We start from the raw sequence: 17,493 nt of genomic DNA on the forward strand, positions 1-17,493 counted from the left end.
GGGATACCTCAAGTGCCAGTAATTTCACCGGCTGTCTTACTCTCCACGCCGAAACACAACAGTGCTTCACGGCAGGATTAGCGAGCAAGATGGTGGTAGCAATCCGGGCGGACCTTGCACAAGTTAACTCCAACCTCAAACGCATCGTGGGACGCCACGGGAGTTTGAAGTGATTATTCGTAGATGAAGCCCGCCCTCTGGCCCGAGATGGGGCTGCTCAGTCGACACCGTGCAATACAGGCTCGGCTCGACCAGCGATAGACGATCTCACCTGATGGTATACCAAGTGCCATCCACGAAGGCGCGTGATTTAGCCAAAATTAGACGCAATGACATTGTAATAAGAGCCACGGCACGCGTCGTCGTGAACGACTCTACCTATAGGTGTAAATGAGGTCGAAGATATAAAGTACACTGATACAGTAACAGCCAACTATTCACTCATCATCATCAGCCGTGATATGTCCACAGCTGAATAAAAGACCTCCCTTTAGAACGCAATGAACGACAATTCGCATTGCATCCACCGGTTGCCCGCAACTCTCACGATGTCGCCGTTTCACCAAGTGGGAGGCTTTGCCAACGCTTCAGCTGTAGTTCGTACTTAATCGCCACTCGAGGACTTTTCTCCTCCAACGGTACCTATACTAACTATGGCATCCGATCATCTTCGATGGCTGTGAAAGGATAAACATTAAAATAAAAACATAAGCACTAGTAATCAATTATACTTATGTATTACAGAACCATGTGTATCCAGTTATTGTTTTTAAACTTCAACCTTATGTACTACTTCTTAAAGGTCAAATTTCATTAGACTAATAAATACACGACTTAATATCTCACATCAACCTAATCTTTTTTACTTCAACTATATTTGGTTTAGATTTGAAACAATAAGGAATAATAACTAACACGTTTTCAAATTGTTTAACAGTTCGTATTAGGGCTGTTACATACAGATTGAGTTTCAACCACAACGTACCAACTGCCCATATAAGTACTGGGTCAGGTCATTCGGGAGATGTAAACAGTAGGGCTATTACGATATCAAAAAACGAAGTTCGTATCGTACGGTCCCTCTCACTCTCGTATAAAATAATATTAGCGTCAGCGGGACGGTACGATACGAACTTCGATTTCCGAATTTCGAAGTAGCCCTATCGTTCACAACCATATTTCAGTAAAACTTTTGATTGCAGAGTGACCATGCACTTAGTAAATAAATAATTTAATAGGCAAGTTACTTACTTACCTAGATACTTTTTGTTTTCAGCATTAAAAAAAAATAGCACCGGTGGGATTTGGGTGGGATCACTAAATTTGTATGGGGCATGATAGCAACACTATAGTGTTGCCCACCATCAACATGTTAAAGCAGTAAGCATTGCAGTTGTACAATCGCACGCTAGCTGCGATTGAAATGTATGGGCGGTCGGCAGTTGCAGTTGGAACGCAGTCTGTCTGTAACGGCCCTTAGTCTCAGTAGTTCCTTGGCAAGTTTAATGGAATTACTGCTATTTTTTCACAAGTGAGCAAGTTGTAAAAGTTCAAAAATCTAAAAGGATTCGCAATAGTTCCATTAAATCGGTACCGGACCAGTGTGGAAATGGAAACTGAGAAGAGGCCTGTGTTCTGCAGTGGGACGTATATAGGGCGAAATGATGATGGGTTCCTGAACCTCCCTCTAGAGGGTGGGCGTGCAGCCACAGTTCCTATATATATATGCACATACTGTGGTGCAGCGTAGAAATGAAAGAGCAACAGTACCTACTAGTAGTGCTGACGCAAAGTTCCTATTTTTGTGTAATTTTGGCCCTTCGGACCGATGCAATTTTGTAGAATTTTACACAAAAATAAAACAAAGCAACAAATTTTAACGTTTAATTCTTTGAACAGTGCAAATTGGCTCCATTACTTTGTACAAAATGCATATTAGTAAACAAAATCGATTAAAAATTATCACTTGGGTCCACAGATTTAAAACTAAGACCCTATTTGCATTCATCCAGTAAAATCGTTCCAGGCCGTTTACTAAGGGCGTCTTGAAGGCTTTTTTAATCTCGATTTAAGGCTAAAACTGACACTTCTTGTATGGATCTGACAGAACTTAAGACCACTAAACCTAGATAAAAAATCCTGCAAGTGGACGTATGAAGTGCAAAATACGAACTTCGTCGTATCTTGCCGTCCCGCTGAAGCTTAATTTTTTTTTTCTTATATTAGAGGGGGCGAACGAGCATGCGGGTTACCTGATGGGAAGCAACCACCGCCGCCCATGGACACCTGTAATACGAAAGGTATAACAGGTGCGTTGCCGGCCCTTTGAGACTGATGCTCGTTTTTTAAAGATCCCTATGTTGTACCGCTCCGGAAATACTGTCCCAGGAAGCTGGCTGGCTGGCCGGCTGGTAGATTTAATGTGAGAGGGAGAGGTACGGTACAGTCAAGTTCATAAACTTGTGAGCAAAAATTTTATCCAAAATATCCGAACACGCTTCTGCGCCGTTAACAATAGAGTCGTGTTCAGATATTTTTGATTAAAATTTTACTCACAAGTTTATGAACTCGACTGAACGATACGAAGTCCGATTTTTGAATTTCGAAGTAGCCCCTCTGTAGCGATACATGATGCGGGGTCAATCCTAACAAGTTACACGAGATCGATCGAGCACCGCAGTCACATGCTACAGGGGGGCAACTACGAAATTCGTTCGTATTGTACCGTCCCTCTCACTCTCGTCTAAATAATATAAGTGTACGCGGGACAGCAAGATACGAAGTTCGAATTTTGCATTACCGTAGTACAGGCCCTGGAACGATTTTACTGGACCAATGTGAACAAGTTCTAAAGCATAGATTAAGAACAATAGAGTTCATCAGTCAGATTAGTGGGTGTATTGTATAACGCGCTGACGTTTGCGATCGCATTCACCATCTCTTTCTGTATACCTTCGTCTTATGCCGTGTGACAGAAAGAAGTGGTGAAAAAGATTGTGATTCAAGTGTGTTAGGCAATAAAGCCGCGGCCACATGCAGTCGCTCGACGCTCGTTTCCAGCGCCAAATCTGGTCACGTGTCACAGCGATAAAGCTGAAAATGTTGAGCTCAATTTCGAAAAAAGCACTGTTTTTTTTTTCATTCACTCCAATTTATTTTATTTGCACCTTTGTTGTCGCGACTGCCACTAAAGGAGGTTAATAAATTAGCTTTCAAGACCGAGATCATTCCTGCAGCAGCCATCTTGACGCTGCTGTTCAACGCGGCGACTTGACGCTGCTTTTTTGAGTAGCGAGAAATTGAAAATAGGGTCACGTGACCAGATTTATCGCTGGAAACGAACGTCGAGTAACTAGCATGTGGCGGCACCTTAAGGTCTCCATCTGCTTGAACTTGTGACAATAAGTAAGAAATAGTATCTATGGTATGTGGTGTAATACTTTGCAATAATTGGGCTAGGTTCGGACGAATTAACAAAGTAACATTTTTTTAGGTGATGTCACCACGAACAATACAGATGTACTTAACACGAAGAAACTTTATCATTTAAATATGAAACTGAAGTTTCGAGTTGAACACACATAAGTTAATCATTTTTTAGGGTTCCGTACATCGAAAGGAAAAAACGGGACCCTTAAGGATTACTTTGTCGTCCGTCTGTCTGTCTGTCAAGACCCTTTTTCTTAGGAACACGTGGAGGTATCAAGCTGAAATATAGATATCAAATACTCAGGTCTACTGTCCCTTGGAGCAGTGACAAAATCAAACTTCTAAGCCAAACGCAACCAAAAGATACAGCCGTTTATGCCGCAAATTTTCGACACTCGCAAGGGAATCAAAACCTACAGGGTACTTCCCGTGAACTCAGAATCTTGAAATTTGGTACGAAGCAACGTCTTCTAGCGCAGATAAAGAAAAATTGCGAAAAGCATAAATTTTTAGTTACATCATATAATAAAAATATTTGTACGGAACCCTCGGTGCGCGAGTCCAACTCGCACTTGGCCGTTTTTTTATTTATTTATCCGATGGCAAATTATAATTCATTACGTGCATCTGTATTGCACGTACCAGACAACATAGGCAATTGCAAGATATAGTTACATCTCACTACTCGTATAGACAGTGCCACGAGAGTTGAAGTAAAATATTACACACGGCTACAAAAAGAACTGATTGCACAAAAGAAGAATGAATGATATGAACGAGTAAACGTCAAAATCCTGCTGTCATTACACGACATGTAGCTGTGTGTAATCAATCATTCATTTCAACTCTCGTGGCATTAGGACTAAGTATAAACTCATTGTAACAATGGCAAGTTCGAGCAGACTGACTGATTGTACTCTGTCACTCTTATACACGATGTCGGTGTCTAGGCTTGTCAAAAATCTGCGCTTAAATCGAAATATTCAACTGGTGTCAATGATATACTTTTAAAAAAGAGACACCTGCCGGTTTCGGGAACCAAAGTGATCATTCCTTATCACAACTGAATCAGTATACTTTGTACATGATTTAAGTAGCTCACTACTCTATTGTCATCATCCTGTCCAATCACGGCGTGACTTAAAAAAATAGTCCCGTCAAAATGATTAGCCGACATCGAAACTAACCTACCCTCGTAATTTTTAAAGTCATCCAAATTCGGTTTCTACAGTACAAAATCATATTTAATTTCGTTAACAACACTAAATTAAAAAAAAAATGAGAGATCGTTTTATAAACATACCGAAGATTGGGCAACACTGGAACTGTTTTCATAAATATTATTTACATTATTTTCACTGGGAGGTTTAGGGTTGCGTTCGTTAAAAACATCATTTTCTAAAATTCAATTGGACACTTTTTTTAAGACTTATCTCTCAGGATTACACGTAACTTGGGAACGATTGGTTAAATAGAACCGGTTCACCAATTTTAACTAGCTATCAACTAAACCTTAATAACTTTAATTATTTTAATTAAACATTTAATTGACTTCGAGAAAATAATGCTTTTACAAAATCGCAAATTATTATTAGTTTGAGCAGAGCACCTCACAGTTGGACGTAGTTTAGCAAAAAGGATCCAAAGCACTATTGTTATGTTATTCTTAAAATTCGCATTTATTCCTACTCAAAGTAGATTAAAAAAAAAAAAAATTGTTGAGAGTTGGATCCTTTTTGCTAAACTACGTCCAGATTAAAATTTACAGATTTAACACATGTCTCCCCTTTATATTAATTTCTTGCTATTCTTTGACAGATATATCATCACTGATGCCGTCTGTTTATCTTGTCCAAATAAACAAAGACGATAAAAACACTTGTCAGATAAAATAACAGGAAGCTATCAGAGTGGTAAAACAGGCCTATGTAGTACGACAGCAAAGAGTAGAAGGGTGAATATTCGGGCGTTAGTACCGCCGTCATTGTTCTCAACACTTTTTTTATCAGATTATCCAGATAGTCCAGATCCAGATTATCCAGATAGTCCAGATTATTTTTTTATCCGATTTATCAGAAAGTAGGAATTTCATACATATAGTTTACTGGAGAATGGATTGAATCGAAGCGACAAAAAAAATGTACAGTTGAGTTCATAAACAAAAATTTGATCGAAAATATCTGAACACGACTCTTATTGTTAACGGCGTAGAAGCGTGTTCAGATATTTTTGATAAAATTTTTGCTCACAAGTTTATGAAATCGACTGTACATATTTTAAAAGTCGCTGGCATAGCCACAAAGGGCACCATATTTTACGATAGTCACTAAGTTGGCAACACTGTTCACTACTTTCAACTCATTTTATATGTATAAATTAGAATAGATCAAACTATTTTTCCTAAACTGCTACTTCAACCAGCCCATTCTCTGGTCTATCTGATTATCACTAAAAATGTATAATAGTTTACGAATAAATCTCTTAGGTATAATTCAATTTCTAATCCTCACTGTCGTACTCTATTTTATATAATTATCTATGCGAAGTCAATAATAGCGGATATGCAACATTAAAAAAAAATACAGGTATAAAGTTATAAGTCCCCTCTTGCATGTGGAAACGAGAAATTGTCGTTCTAAATTCGCAAAATGCCCAAGTTAGGGTTGCCAGCTGCAACTTGAACAATCTAGGAATTAGATACAATCAGTAAACAGAGTAACATTTCAATTAATATGTAGGAAAAAATATAAAAACGGAGCGCGAATTAAAAAAAAACACATGACTTTATTAGGGTGCTTACCTCTCGTATGTCCGCAAAGTGTGCCAAATTTAAGGCTATCTTTTTCTATTTTTATTTTAATCTGAAGAACATGTATTATTTGAGCCAAAAGAGACTTGAATGCAGTTTTTTTACTTCTGACATACGAGGAGTTAAAAAGCCAGGACGCCCCAAGATACCACAAAAAGCAGGACATGTCCTGAGAATAAAAGGACAGCTGGCAACCCTATTTAGTTCCATATTAGTACTGTATAGCAGGGATGTTACGGTGCTCCGATTCCGTTTCCGTTAAGTCGGAACTTCCGTTTCGGTTCCGGTTCCGTTAGTTTTGAAACAGAAGTTATATCGGATGTTAATGCTTAGCGCGGCGGCCAAACTTGAACGGCGTACATCAAAAACATACAGGTTTATATCAGGCATTCACTCATCGCGCCGCTTGCCACGTGCTACACTAACATCTCGACCACTTATTACTCAGGCTCCGGTTCTGGTTCCGGTTCCGGTTCCGATTACGTTTCTGGTTCCGATAAACTAAATTGAAAATATCTGGTTCCGCTTTCGGTTCCGATAAAACCACATCCGTTACATCCCTGCTGTATAGTAACGGCACGACAGTAAAACACAAAATCATATCTCTTGCTCAAATTTGTCTCAAACGAGCGAGAGGGAAATATGATTTTAGCCTCAACTTCCGTGCCGTTTATAAACTACTATATGCAAGGGCTTTACTTGAGATTTTTTACCTGTATTTGATTGAAGTATTAAATTTTTTGCATGTTTTCAAAGAAAAGTGTGGTTAATGTACTTCCTGTAATTGCCGACCCGGAATGAACCACAGCGTAAAACGACGATTAGGGTACTTATGGAAAATAACATAAGGGCATGAATTAAGAGGTCGTACATTCTGGGTCGAATAATTATAAGATTTTTCTTATAAAAATGGTATAAAACGAAGTGAAGGTGAGGTGCTTGGTTTAAAAACTTCTAGCTTTTATTTCAGGTGGGTCGCTATTGCAGGTTTAGTTCTAAAACTGGGCTCTATCTCACTCACTCGCACAATTTAGAGCGAGATACACGATTAAGAACGGGCAACTGGTTTTCACACAAATATTGTTTGTGGAATTATTTACATTTCAAATTACGTAACTCTAGCTCGTATTTCAAAATCGATAAACTCGCAAAAATGAACTTTATACAATGTGAATCACGGTTTAGTTTAGATTAAATATCGATTTTAGATACGAGCTTTGTTTTGATAGTATAGTTCAAATACTTTTGCCAATGGGCGATGGATTACTTTTTTTAATTGGCAGTTTTTTTTTATCGGTAGGATTAAGCTGTTTCCGCATACAAAATTTGATTGTGATCGCGAATGTCACAAACATTAGACAATACGGCCTTAGGTTTTTTAACATTGGTATTAGTGTATGTCGCAATGAAACATGTTTTGGGTGCTCTCCACACACACTTTAGGCCGCGACCACACCGCTGCTTAAAAAACGGTGACGGAACGGAAAAGAGGTTACGTCACATTTGTAAGCAATTTGACATTGACGTTGACCGTTAGGTTTTTTTTTCGTTCGTTCATAAGGACCAAGACCAAAACCGTATTCAGGCGTAGTAGTTCATTTTGGCGGGAATCATCATCATCATCATCATCCTAGCCTATATACGTCCCACTACTGGGCACAGGCCTCCATTCAGACCGAGAGGGATTCATTTTTATTTTTAATTAATTGGTACTTGGTATCTTGCAGTCCTGCTGTCGTTAATTTTATTTAATACGAAAGTGAGAGGGACGTTATGATACGAACATCGATTTTCGTAGTAGCGCGCGCTCGAATTGGCTTAATTTTATTGTAGGTATCAACGTTAAACTTGGCCGAATATCCGGTGACCGGATATCCGACTATCCGGTCAACGGTCCCGCCGGATATCCGGTATCCGGCCAAACAACTATCCGTTGCATCTCTAGTTTATATTATTCCCAAGACTTGGCTATCTACATATCGTTCTATTGCCAACTGCTAACTCCGGAGTCCAGCTCTGCGGTGCGGAAGGCAAGGGAGTCACCACACTTCCGAAGACAGTCGTCATAAATGTTTACTATTGATTCTCAAGCGACTACCGCGGACACTCTGACAAGAGTGTAGCGACTTAGAAAAGAGCTATCTACCAAGCTCGGAACCGGTTTATAAAATAGCGGTAAATACCGGTTTATTTTGGTTTAACTCCGAACTTTCATAAGAACGCGAACGTTTTTAAGAACTTAACTATAACCTAAATAAACCGGTTTATTCGACGAGTGACAGCTGGCCGGCCGGCGGCGGGTGGCGACGTTTATCCTGCGCCGGAATAAACCGGTTTTTATTGTTATAAACCGGTTAATCTGACAAGAACTTTATGGAAATGTTCCCTTAAAAACCGGTTTAAAAATAACGGTTTCGCGAACGAAACCAAAATGAAAAGGTTTTGCGCCAAGTACAAGATAACAGTTTGGAAATTTAACCGGTATCAGAGACTTGCTATCTACATACCAAATTATATCTAAAGTCTCCATTCGTTTTAGCGTGATAAGAGTTACAAACTCACTGGTGAACTTTCGTATTTATAATATTAAGTAGGATTTATTCCCTTAATTCTATCAACCAATATTTGTATGAATCACTCCTTAAGCGTAAGTCGCCCACTAATATTAATAGTTATACGAATATACATAACTGTATAAGCGTTCACTTTCCAAGTACGTAAAACACAAAAACTTAAAACAAACGTATTCAACTACTGTTTAAATCTATATGTATAGAGTAAGCGACGAACGGCGTATTTAACGAGTGAAATAAATAGTCTCTGGACACGATCGTCCATTTTGTACAAAAGCCGTCCACATCTGAAAAAAAAAGAAAGTTTATATTAACAAAAAAATATTAAAACGGACTGGAAGTAAATCCAGCGGTCGATGGTGTGGGGCACTATCAGTTCTACCAGCGGGCACAATGGTGTCGGCACACTAAGTACTACCAGCAGCCGCGATGCTGACGGGCACTCAGTACTACCAGCGGGGGCGGTGTTGCCGGGCACTCTCAGTACTACCAGCGGGGGCGGTGTTGCCGGGCACTCTCAGTACTACCAGCGGGGGCGGTGTTGCCGGGCACTCTCAGTACTACCAGCGGGGGCGGTGTTGCCGGGCACTCTCAGTACTACCAGCGGGGGCGGTGTTGCCGGGCACTCTCAGTACTACCAGCGGGGGCGGTGTTGCCGGGCACTCTCAGTACTACCAGCGGGGGCGGTGTTGCCGGGCACTCTCAGTACTACCAGCGGGGGCGGTCACTCTCAGTACTACCAGCGGGGGCGGTGTTGCCGGGCACTCTCAGTACTACCAGCGGGGGCGGTGTTGCCGGGCACTCTCAGTACTACCAGCGGGGGAACTCTCAGTACTACCAGCGGGGGCGGTGTTGCCGGGCACTCTCAGTACTACCAGCGGGGGCGGTGTTGCCGGGCACTCTCAGTACTACCAGCGGGGGCGGTGTTGCCGGGCACTCTCAGTACTACCAGCGGGGCGGTGTTGCCGGGCACTCTCAGTACTACCAGCGGGGGCGGTGTTGCCGGGCACTCTCAGTACTACCACTCTCAGCGGGGATGTTGCCAGCACACTTTCAGTACCAGCGGGGGCGATGTTGGCGAGGGCAATGTTGCCAGACACTCAATACCAGTGAGGGTGATAGTCCCGGGAACTCAGTACTACCAGCGGGGGCGATGTTGCCGGGCACTCAGTACTACTAGCGGACGACGGTGTTGGGCGCTTCATACTACCAGCAGGGGATTTGGTGTCGGGCACTCTCAATAATATCAGTGGGGGCGATGTTGCCAGACACAGTACCAGCGGGGGCGATGTTGCCAGACACCTAAGTGTCTGAGCGAAGCGCGAGTGTATGGTACTGAGCGTGCTCGGCAACATCGTCCCCGCTGAGCACGAGCACGCTCAGTATCATACTACCAGCGGGGGGCGGATGGCGGGGGGCACTCACCGCACTACCAGAGGCGGTGCAGGTGCAGGTTGCGCGAGAGCACGGAGCGCACGTCGTGCGTGAAGCGGAGCGCGTCCAGCACCGGCAGAAGATTCAGCAGCGCCGAGTCCAGCGGGTCAGAGAACCACGACTTTATTGGTATCGCGTTATCTGCACAAACAACACTCAATCAATAATATATATTACTAGTGTTTTGCCGTCAGCACACAAACCGTAAACATTTTATTGAATTTCTTAAAAATGTCTTTTGAATGTCCGTAGGGTGCCGTAATATCATATTATTTCAATATCGTTATTAATTTATCGATGTTATTTTGTTACTAATAAATAAATATCGTCACTACTTTGAAAAAATCTCGTATCTCAAATCAATACGTCAACAAAATTGAACCTTGACCCAATGGTCATAAAGTGCACTCAGAAAAGTTATCCATTTTGAGATACGAGTTTTTTTTAAAGTAGTGACGATATGTCATGCTCATGATCCGTCATGGCGACCAACTATAAAGAGAACTGACGTTGTCATGGCGGTTTGCGCTAGTGTCGCACCCTGCGCAGAGCTTTGGGCAATATTCCCTATTATAATTTAAAAACGAAACTTTTTTTTAAAAACAGTATAGGCTTGCGTTTGGCCACAATCACGCCTGATGGAAGCGAGGATGAGGCCTACGATGGAGCACGCTTGCCTAGTAAATACTCATTCACCCTGACTGATAGTTGCCTAAGAGCCTGTTCAGCACGCCTGCGAGCTGCTGTGCTGCCGGGCCGACGTATGGACAACGCGTGGCAAATGGGTTCGAGTTGACCTAAAGTGTACGACGAACACGACCGTGTGGTCACGACCACGCGTCGTATACTATTTCTAAACAAATTTTGAAATTTTTGTAGAAATATGTCTAATCATATGCTAAGTCGTACCTGGAAAGTCCCGGTAAGCTCCGGGAGAGTTGTCCAGGATAAATACCCTGTTAAGGTCGTCGCATATCGACGATAGGTTTTTGGTGTAAGACCCATGCTCTGCTGTGCAGTGCTGTCTGTGGACCAAAAACAATTTGGAGCTTTAATTTTGAGACTTTACGGTCTAAAATTGCACCACTTGCTAAAATCTATTCCGTCCCTTGAAAATTTACTTACTATATTGTGGTGTACAATAAAGAGTCATTGGTTATTCTTATTGTACCTATTGTCTTATATCAAACTATACCAGTTTTTTTTTAAATAATACAATACTACTTAAGTACCTACTGATCAAAAGAAAATATAACTCAATCACTTTGTTTTACAACAACAAGTATACAAAATGTTGTAAATAGTTATTTACGATACAAGAGCGGAAAGTAGGCAATTTCCAACGAGTAATGAAGATGTTAAATAAAAAACAAACGATTCGAGTCTTTAAAAAACGGAACAAGTTGTGAATTCACTAATATTTTAGTACCTGTAAAACCGTCGGCGCAGTATGCCGCGCCCGTTGTCGAGTTTGTCGGCTACGGCCGCGCCGTAAATCTCCATGGAGGCAGTGAACACCACCAGCTCGTACCACTGGGACACCTGGAACGACCATGTAGGGACCATTTAGCTCCCCTTTTTGGCTCGGGTGTTTTTGTAACAACCTGTAGTCTCTCTAGGATATCTAGTACCCAATGTTTATATGAGTGAGTGAGATTATCGTATTTTAGGTGCCGGTCAATAATATTTAAAGTCTAGCCCCCTCATTCATAAACGACAATCAAACCTATTTTAGTTAAAATGCCGCTAAAATTCGTTTGTACTTATCTGTCACTTCGACATTTGTATTTGTTAGAAAGGGACAAAGCATTTGTTAGTTAATGTTTCTATGAGTGAGTGAGATTATCGTATTTTAGGTGCCGGTCAATAATATTTAAAGTCTAGCCCCCTTATTCATAAACGACAATCAAACCTATTTGAGTTAAAATGCCGCTAAAATTCGTTTGTCCTTATCTGTCACTTCGACATTTGTATTTGTTAGAAAGGGACAAAGCATTTGTTAGTTAATGTTTCTATGAGTGAGTGAGATTATCGTATTTTAGGTGCCGGTCAATAATATTTAAAGTCTAGCCCCCTTATTCATAAACGACAATCAAACCTATTTGAGTTAAAATGCCGCTAAAATTCGTTTGTCCTTATCTGTCACTTCGACATTTGTATTTGTTAGAAAGGGGCAAAGCATTTGTTAGTTAACATAGGCTTGTTAAGTTTTATGAATAAGGGGGTAATACTTTATACTTGGCTTGGATAGGTATTTAACTAAATGTAAACAAAACAACGTCAATTGGTGTCTTCAATATTGAAATTCCCCCATTAAACTATCTAAACATTTACATTTCTGTATTGAAATACACTAGTCTAGTTTGTAATACAATGATATATAAGTAAAATGTTCAAAATCCTTGAATGTACCAAATCTGGGAGCTGAAGTTTGTTTACATTTAGTTAAAAACCTATCCAAACCAAGTATAGACTTTATTGATTTTTAGACAGATCTAGAGTAGATAAATGAAACTTAGTGTATTTTACATGTTCCTTAGGATAGGATGTACTATCCTATTAATTTGAGCTCTCTGGTGTTATCCGTGACAAAGCTATGAGGGTTAGAATATGAGAGGAAACGGTTCTCAAGATCGCAGGAGTACTACCATGCTCCCTGATTTATACAGCGTGTTTTAGTAAAAAAACTTTTTACAATTGTTTACCTTGTTTCTATTACTAAAAAGCGTATATGACAAGACAATCAATACTCTTCAGTAGTAACACATAGCAGCGGTTTCCATTCACATAACTTCAGTGAAAAAAAGAAATGAATGGAGCATTAAAAGCCATTGCCTGCCATTAAGCTACAAACACGTGCGCGCCACATGTGGCCTGTTCGTAAACAACATCTTATTATAGCGGGAGTTCAGTGTAATGCGAAAACTTGATGTTCTTGTATATACATGTGCTTGTTTGGATCATACCGATTGATATGAATCAACTTTTTGAGCGCCAATTTGTAGCAATTCAAATACTAGTTTAACATCATCAATAGCATATTCATCTTTTTAAATTCAAGAGAGAAATCTTGCTAAATTGTAACACATGGCTAATATTATCTGATACTTTACCAATTCTGGGTCGGGGACATGTCAGGGTACTGTTTTTTGGGGTGTTTGAAAGATTTTTTTTAATTAAATATGTAGTTTTATTTTAATATAATATAAGACAAGTTTAAAAATATGCGAGTACTGCCTTTTCGCAACGTAACGTTTGGCAACCTGTTTCATTTCGCAATTTTTCATTTCGCAAACTCTAAATCTGTAAATATTTCAGGATTTATTTCAGGGCCATTGTGTAGAACCCTTTAGGTTAGGTTAGGTTAGTTTTATAAAAATCCTGAAATATTTACAGTTTCAGAAATATTAAACAGTTGGGAAATGAAAAGTTGCGAAATGAAACAAGTTGCCAAACGTTATTCGCCGAAACATTAGTAAACCAAAAATATGGTTGTTTTTAAACACAGAAACATTTTTCTTTAACATTTATCTCAACACGTTTTTTCCATAAAAAAGCCAAGGACAACGATTTTTCAATTAGTGGACAACTGCACCTATGCAACCAACACAGTACACAGTGTGGAGGTGAAGGGGCTGCATGAACACACATTTGCTGCATAGATGTAGCTATCGTAAAGTCGCGAGTGAGCAAAGTAATTGCTACAGTTCATTGATATTTATTATTATTAAAAGTGATGCTTTTCAAGCATCTTCAGGGTATTACATTACAAAACAAATTTGCTTTAGTACAAAACTAAACCGCAAAATACCTAAAAATAATTAAAATCTACTCACAATGTCCAAAAAGTAGTCAACATGTGGCCGTTTGTGCACAAAGAACCTGACGGGGTGCTTGTCTATGGTGACTTTTAGCACAAAGTCCGGCGGAGTGCCCGGCTTCACTGTCGGCCGTATCATCGCATCATGGTGCGAATGGATCAGCGTCTCATCCAGGTCCAGAACCAGCATTTTTCTTCTCACTAGGCCTGGAAAAAAGAGTTAAATAGTTAGTTTCAAATACCCTTGAGACGCGCCATTTTGCGGCAACTCCGGGACAGTGCTAAAGCTTGAAACACACAGAGAGCGGTGGCGGGGCGGTGCGGCGCGGCGCCTCCGGAGTCATTGTGTCTCTAGCTTGTAATGCCAGAGGATTATTTCATTGACGGCGTCAACTAACATTTTGTTTTAAAAAATTCTCCTAGAAGTATACATATTCATTATTATTATGTTACTTCACTGATAATGATTAAACTTGACCACTACTAGAGAAGATTTTGTAAGCCAACATAAATACATTATTCTAATTAGAATAAAAATAATCCAGCGGTGTTTAAAAAAGCCAATTACACTAGCAATCGTTTAGGGCAAAAGTTTAGGTAGGATTTATGCCCAGCTCTTGCAAAAACTGCTTTGATGCGTAAGAGTGTATGTTCTCTTGCGATAAGAATTTATAACAAATTACCAATAGAATTTAAACTATTACCAATACCAATTCTGAGACGTAAATTATTAACCCTGCTTACCTATAAATGCTATTATTCTGTTCTCGAATATATAAATGATGACCTAAATTGTTTGTAATTGTTTCTGTCTAATTTGATTTTTTTTTCTCATATACTATACATATATATATATATACATATATTTAATGTAGCCAATGTTTTTGTACGCCAACTGGCAAAACATAGTGCAACACGAAAAAATGTAATATCTCTGTATTTATGCAGCCATCACCTATGTTTCACAAATAAAACACTTTTGGCTTTTGACTGTGACTAGATTTTATCATTAACTTTTGTTTTTAGTTTTTACATTTTACCTAAATCTCCATAGCATACAAGAAACAAATAAATCATTAGTGCAACTCTAAAATTTAGTATATCAATCCTGTATAATTGTAACTTCAATAATTATTTTCACAATAAAGAGTCATAGGTACCTACACACTTTTTTATGTTTTATTCATAGATAATGGAAAGATAATGTACTACAAATCATGTCATAATATGCACATATTTGAAATAACTGTCTGTGTGAATAATAAATTTCTATGACAACCATAAAGAATATTGCAGTATTACCCAATCCGTGAGTCAATAATGCTTGGACTCCAACAATTGGTACAAAATTAAGACTTTTTAGCAACTATCAAAACTCTCCTAACATTGGTGACCACCAAAAAATGTTCAGTGGCCAAGACCTCATATAAAAATCCAAGTAAATCAATTTAGGCCTGTCGCATTTCACATCAACACCAACAAACAAACAAGGAAAATGAAGGATGCTTCAAAAGCAAATGGGGAAAAAAGCAAATTGGAAGAAAAAGACTGGGGAAAAATTATATTGGGTAATTCATCTATATAGTTGTCACTGTCTCCTAATGAGGTATTCTTATAAGTGTAGACTTTTTTTTTCAATTTTTTTTTTGAAGCTTAAGTGCTATGTCTATTTTAGATACGCAACAAGCACTTTACGGCATCCAACATTTAGAAACTGTTTTTCTAAAAACTGGTCAAACACAATATACACTTGTGCTGCTGTCAGGAGTCATTGGCAGTAGTGGTTGCTAACCTAAAGCGACCAATTGCCAAAAACAAAAAAGTTGAAGCTTAAGTGCACCTGTGTGACTATGCCAGCCTCATTGAAAGACTCGATGTCCACATTCATCAAACACTCCTATTGTGATGTCCAGATTATCTGGCTGCAAAGGAGTGCTTGATGAACCTGTAAATTCGTACTGCATCTTCCGATACCGGACAACTCAAAATAATATTCACTGCACCATTGAACAGGTCCAAATCACTCAAATAACATTATATGATTAATCTGTTACAATCTTGTGCATTAAATTTTACAAAATTGGAATAAAAATATTACTTAGTGTTTTAAAAGGGATTATTCCTATCCTCACAACACACAAAAAAAACCTTCCGACAATCTCATACACAAGTTTGAGTTGAGGTTCAAAGTTGATTTACAGTTAAGTCCAGAAATAGGTAACTTTCCTAGATGATTTACATTCAAAACAAGTTTGGGAAACACTGGAATACTATTTTTTGGGAATGAAGTTATAATTTTATTGCTGCCAAGAATCAACAGGAAATGAAGTAGAATTTACTTTGTGAATTTAGACCAATTGGAAAATAATAGGATAATGCAAATATTAGCAATATAAAATAATTTTGTTAATAATCTCTATTTTAGAGCATCACTATAGCACTAAACTTGACTACAGACATTCTAGCTTGCGACATTGATAGAAAATAATGTCTCATTGGAACAATTTTTTTCAGGCAAATTCAGTATGTAAGTACTTATGGTTTATTCAAGCCAGCAGGATGTCATAGATTTTGAGAAGATGGAGCCTCCTCATCTAATTTTGATTGCTAACATGAATGAATTGTTGTTGATAAATAATGACAATATAAGTAGGTAAAAACATACTATTTGGACTTGTTTTCATTCACTGCCAATAAGACATAGAATATTTATGTTAAGGAAATAAAATACATTTAAGTTAAGGACAGCATTAAGGATATTTATAGCAAACACAGATAAAAAGGAATTAACCTCTGATATGGCACACAAATTCTGATGTAACTAGCCCCTGATAAGGATAACAGGAAATCTAGTATGATTTGCATTAACATTAGAGATAAAAAGAACAAAACAGATAATACTTACTTAGCCTATGTCGAGATACTGGAGACAGAGGGTACACTTCATACTTGACAGATTGGTACTGAGCCAACTGAAATGAAACCACGTGAATGTACAGACGCCTGCGCAAATACAGTAAAACACAACATTACAACACAAACTCATAATTACCGCTCGGTATTGCTTCTTAAACATATAACAAACACAACTCCATACTTTCGAAGCGAGCAGCATAAACGCGCGAAGGCCCATTTGCAATTGTTTCAGCATTTGAATTGTTTACTAGTGGATTAATACTTGATAATCAGACGAAGTTTTAAACAAAAGAGTACGGAACGGGACCATTGACGGCGTAATTCAAAGCAAAATCTATTGAATCAAGTGCCGAAAACATCTAACCCGCCATGACATAATCGACCCAATTCCTGCCTGTACCATAAGCAAAGCAGACTTTCGTCCTTTCATTTTTGTCTGTGGTCTTAGTGATGTCCACTAAACATCACTTTCAGATTTTTCAATGATACAAGTTTTTGATAGGATTCGCGCT

General features: G+C 39.1%; 1 protein-coding gene across 1 annotated transcript; it reads right to left on the reverse strand.

The window, feature by feature from the left end:
- Nucleotides 1-1,870: 1,870 nt before the first annotated feature.
- On the reverse strand, nt 1,871-17,368 carry Dd (CTD nuclear envelope phosphatase 1-like protein dullard). The gene is made up of 7 exons (XM_074100629.1): nt 17,118-17,368; nt 16,971-17,037; nt 14,082-14,272; nt 11,675-11,787; nt 11,155-11,270; nt 10,237-10,386; nt 1,871-9,098 (listed from the first exon to the last, which is right to left on the reverse strand). The coding sequence occupies exons 1-6, from the start codon at nt 17,214-17,216 to the stop codon at nt 10,241-10,243; spliced, it is 732 nt and encodes a 243-aa protein (XP_073956730.1). The 5' UTR covers nt 17,217-17,368; the 3' UTR covers nt 1,871-9,098; nt 10,237-10,240.
- Between the last annotated feature and the right edge of the window lie 125 nt (nt 17,369-17,493).

This window comes from Choristoneura fumiferana, chromosome 17 (assembly GCF_025370935.1).
Source record: "Choristoneura fumiferana chromosome 17, NRCan_CFum_1, whole genome shotgun sequence".
Classification (NCBI taxonomy): Eukaryota; Metazoa; Arthropoda; class Insecta; order Lepidoptera; family Tortricidae; genus Choristoneura; species Choristoneura fumiferana.

Excerpts from the sequence above, each read along its gene's own strand:
- Dd (XM_074100629.1), bottom strand. The coding sequence starts at position 17,216 with ATGCTGAAACAATTGCAAATGGGCCTTCGCGCGTTTATGCTGCTCGCT. Across the intron at positions 11,788-14,081 it reads TTGACTACTTTTTGGACATT|GTGTCCCAGTGGTACGAGCT; the intron begins GTGAGTAGATTT and ends TGGTCGTTCCAG. Across the intron at positions 11,271-11,674 it reads CTGCGCCGACGGTTTTACAG|ACAGCACTGCACAGCAGAGC; the intron begins GTACTAAAATAT and ends TTTGGTCCACAG.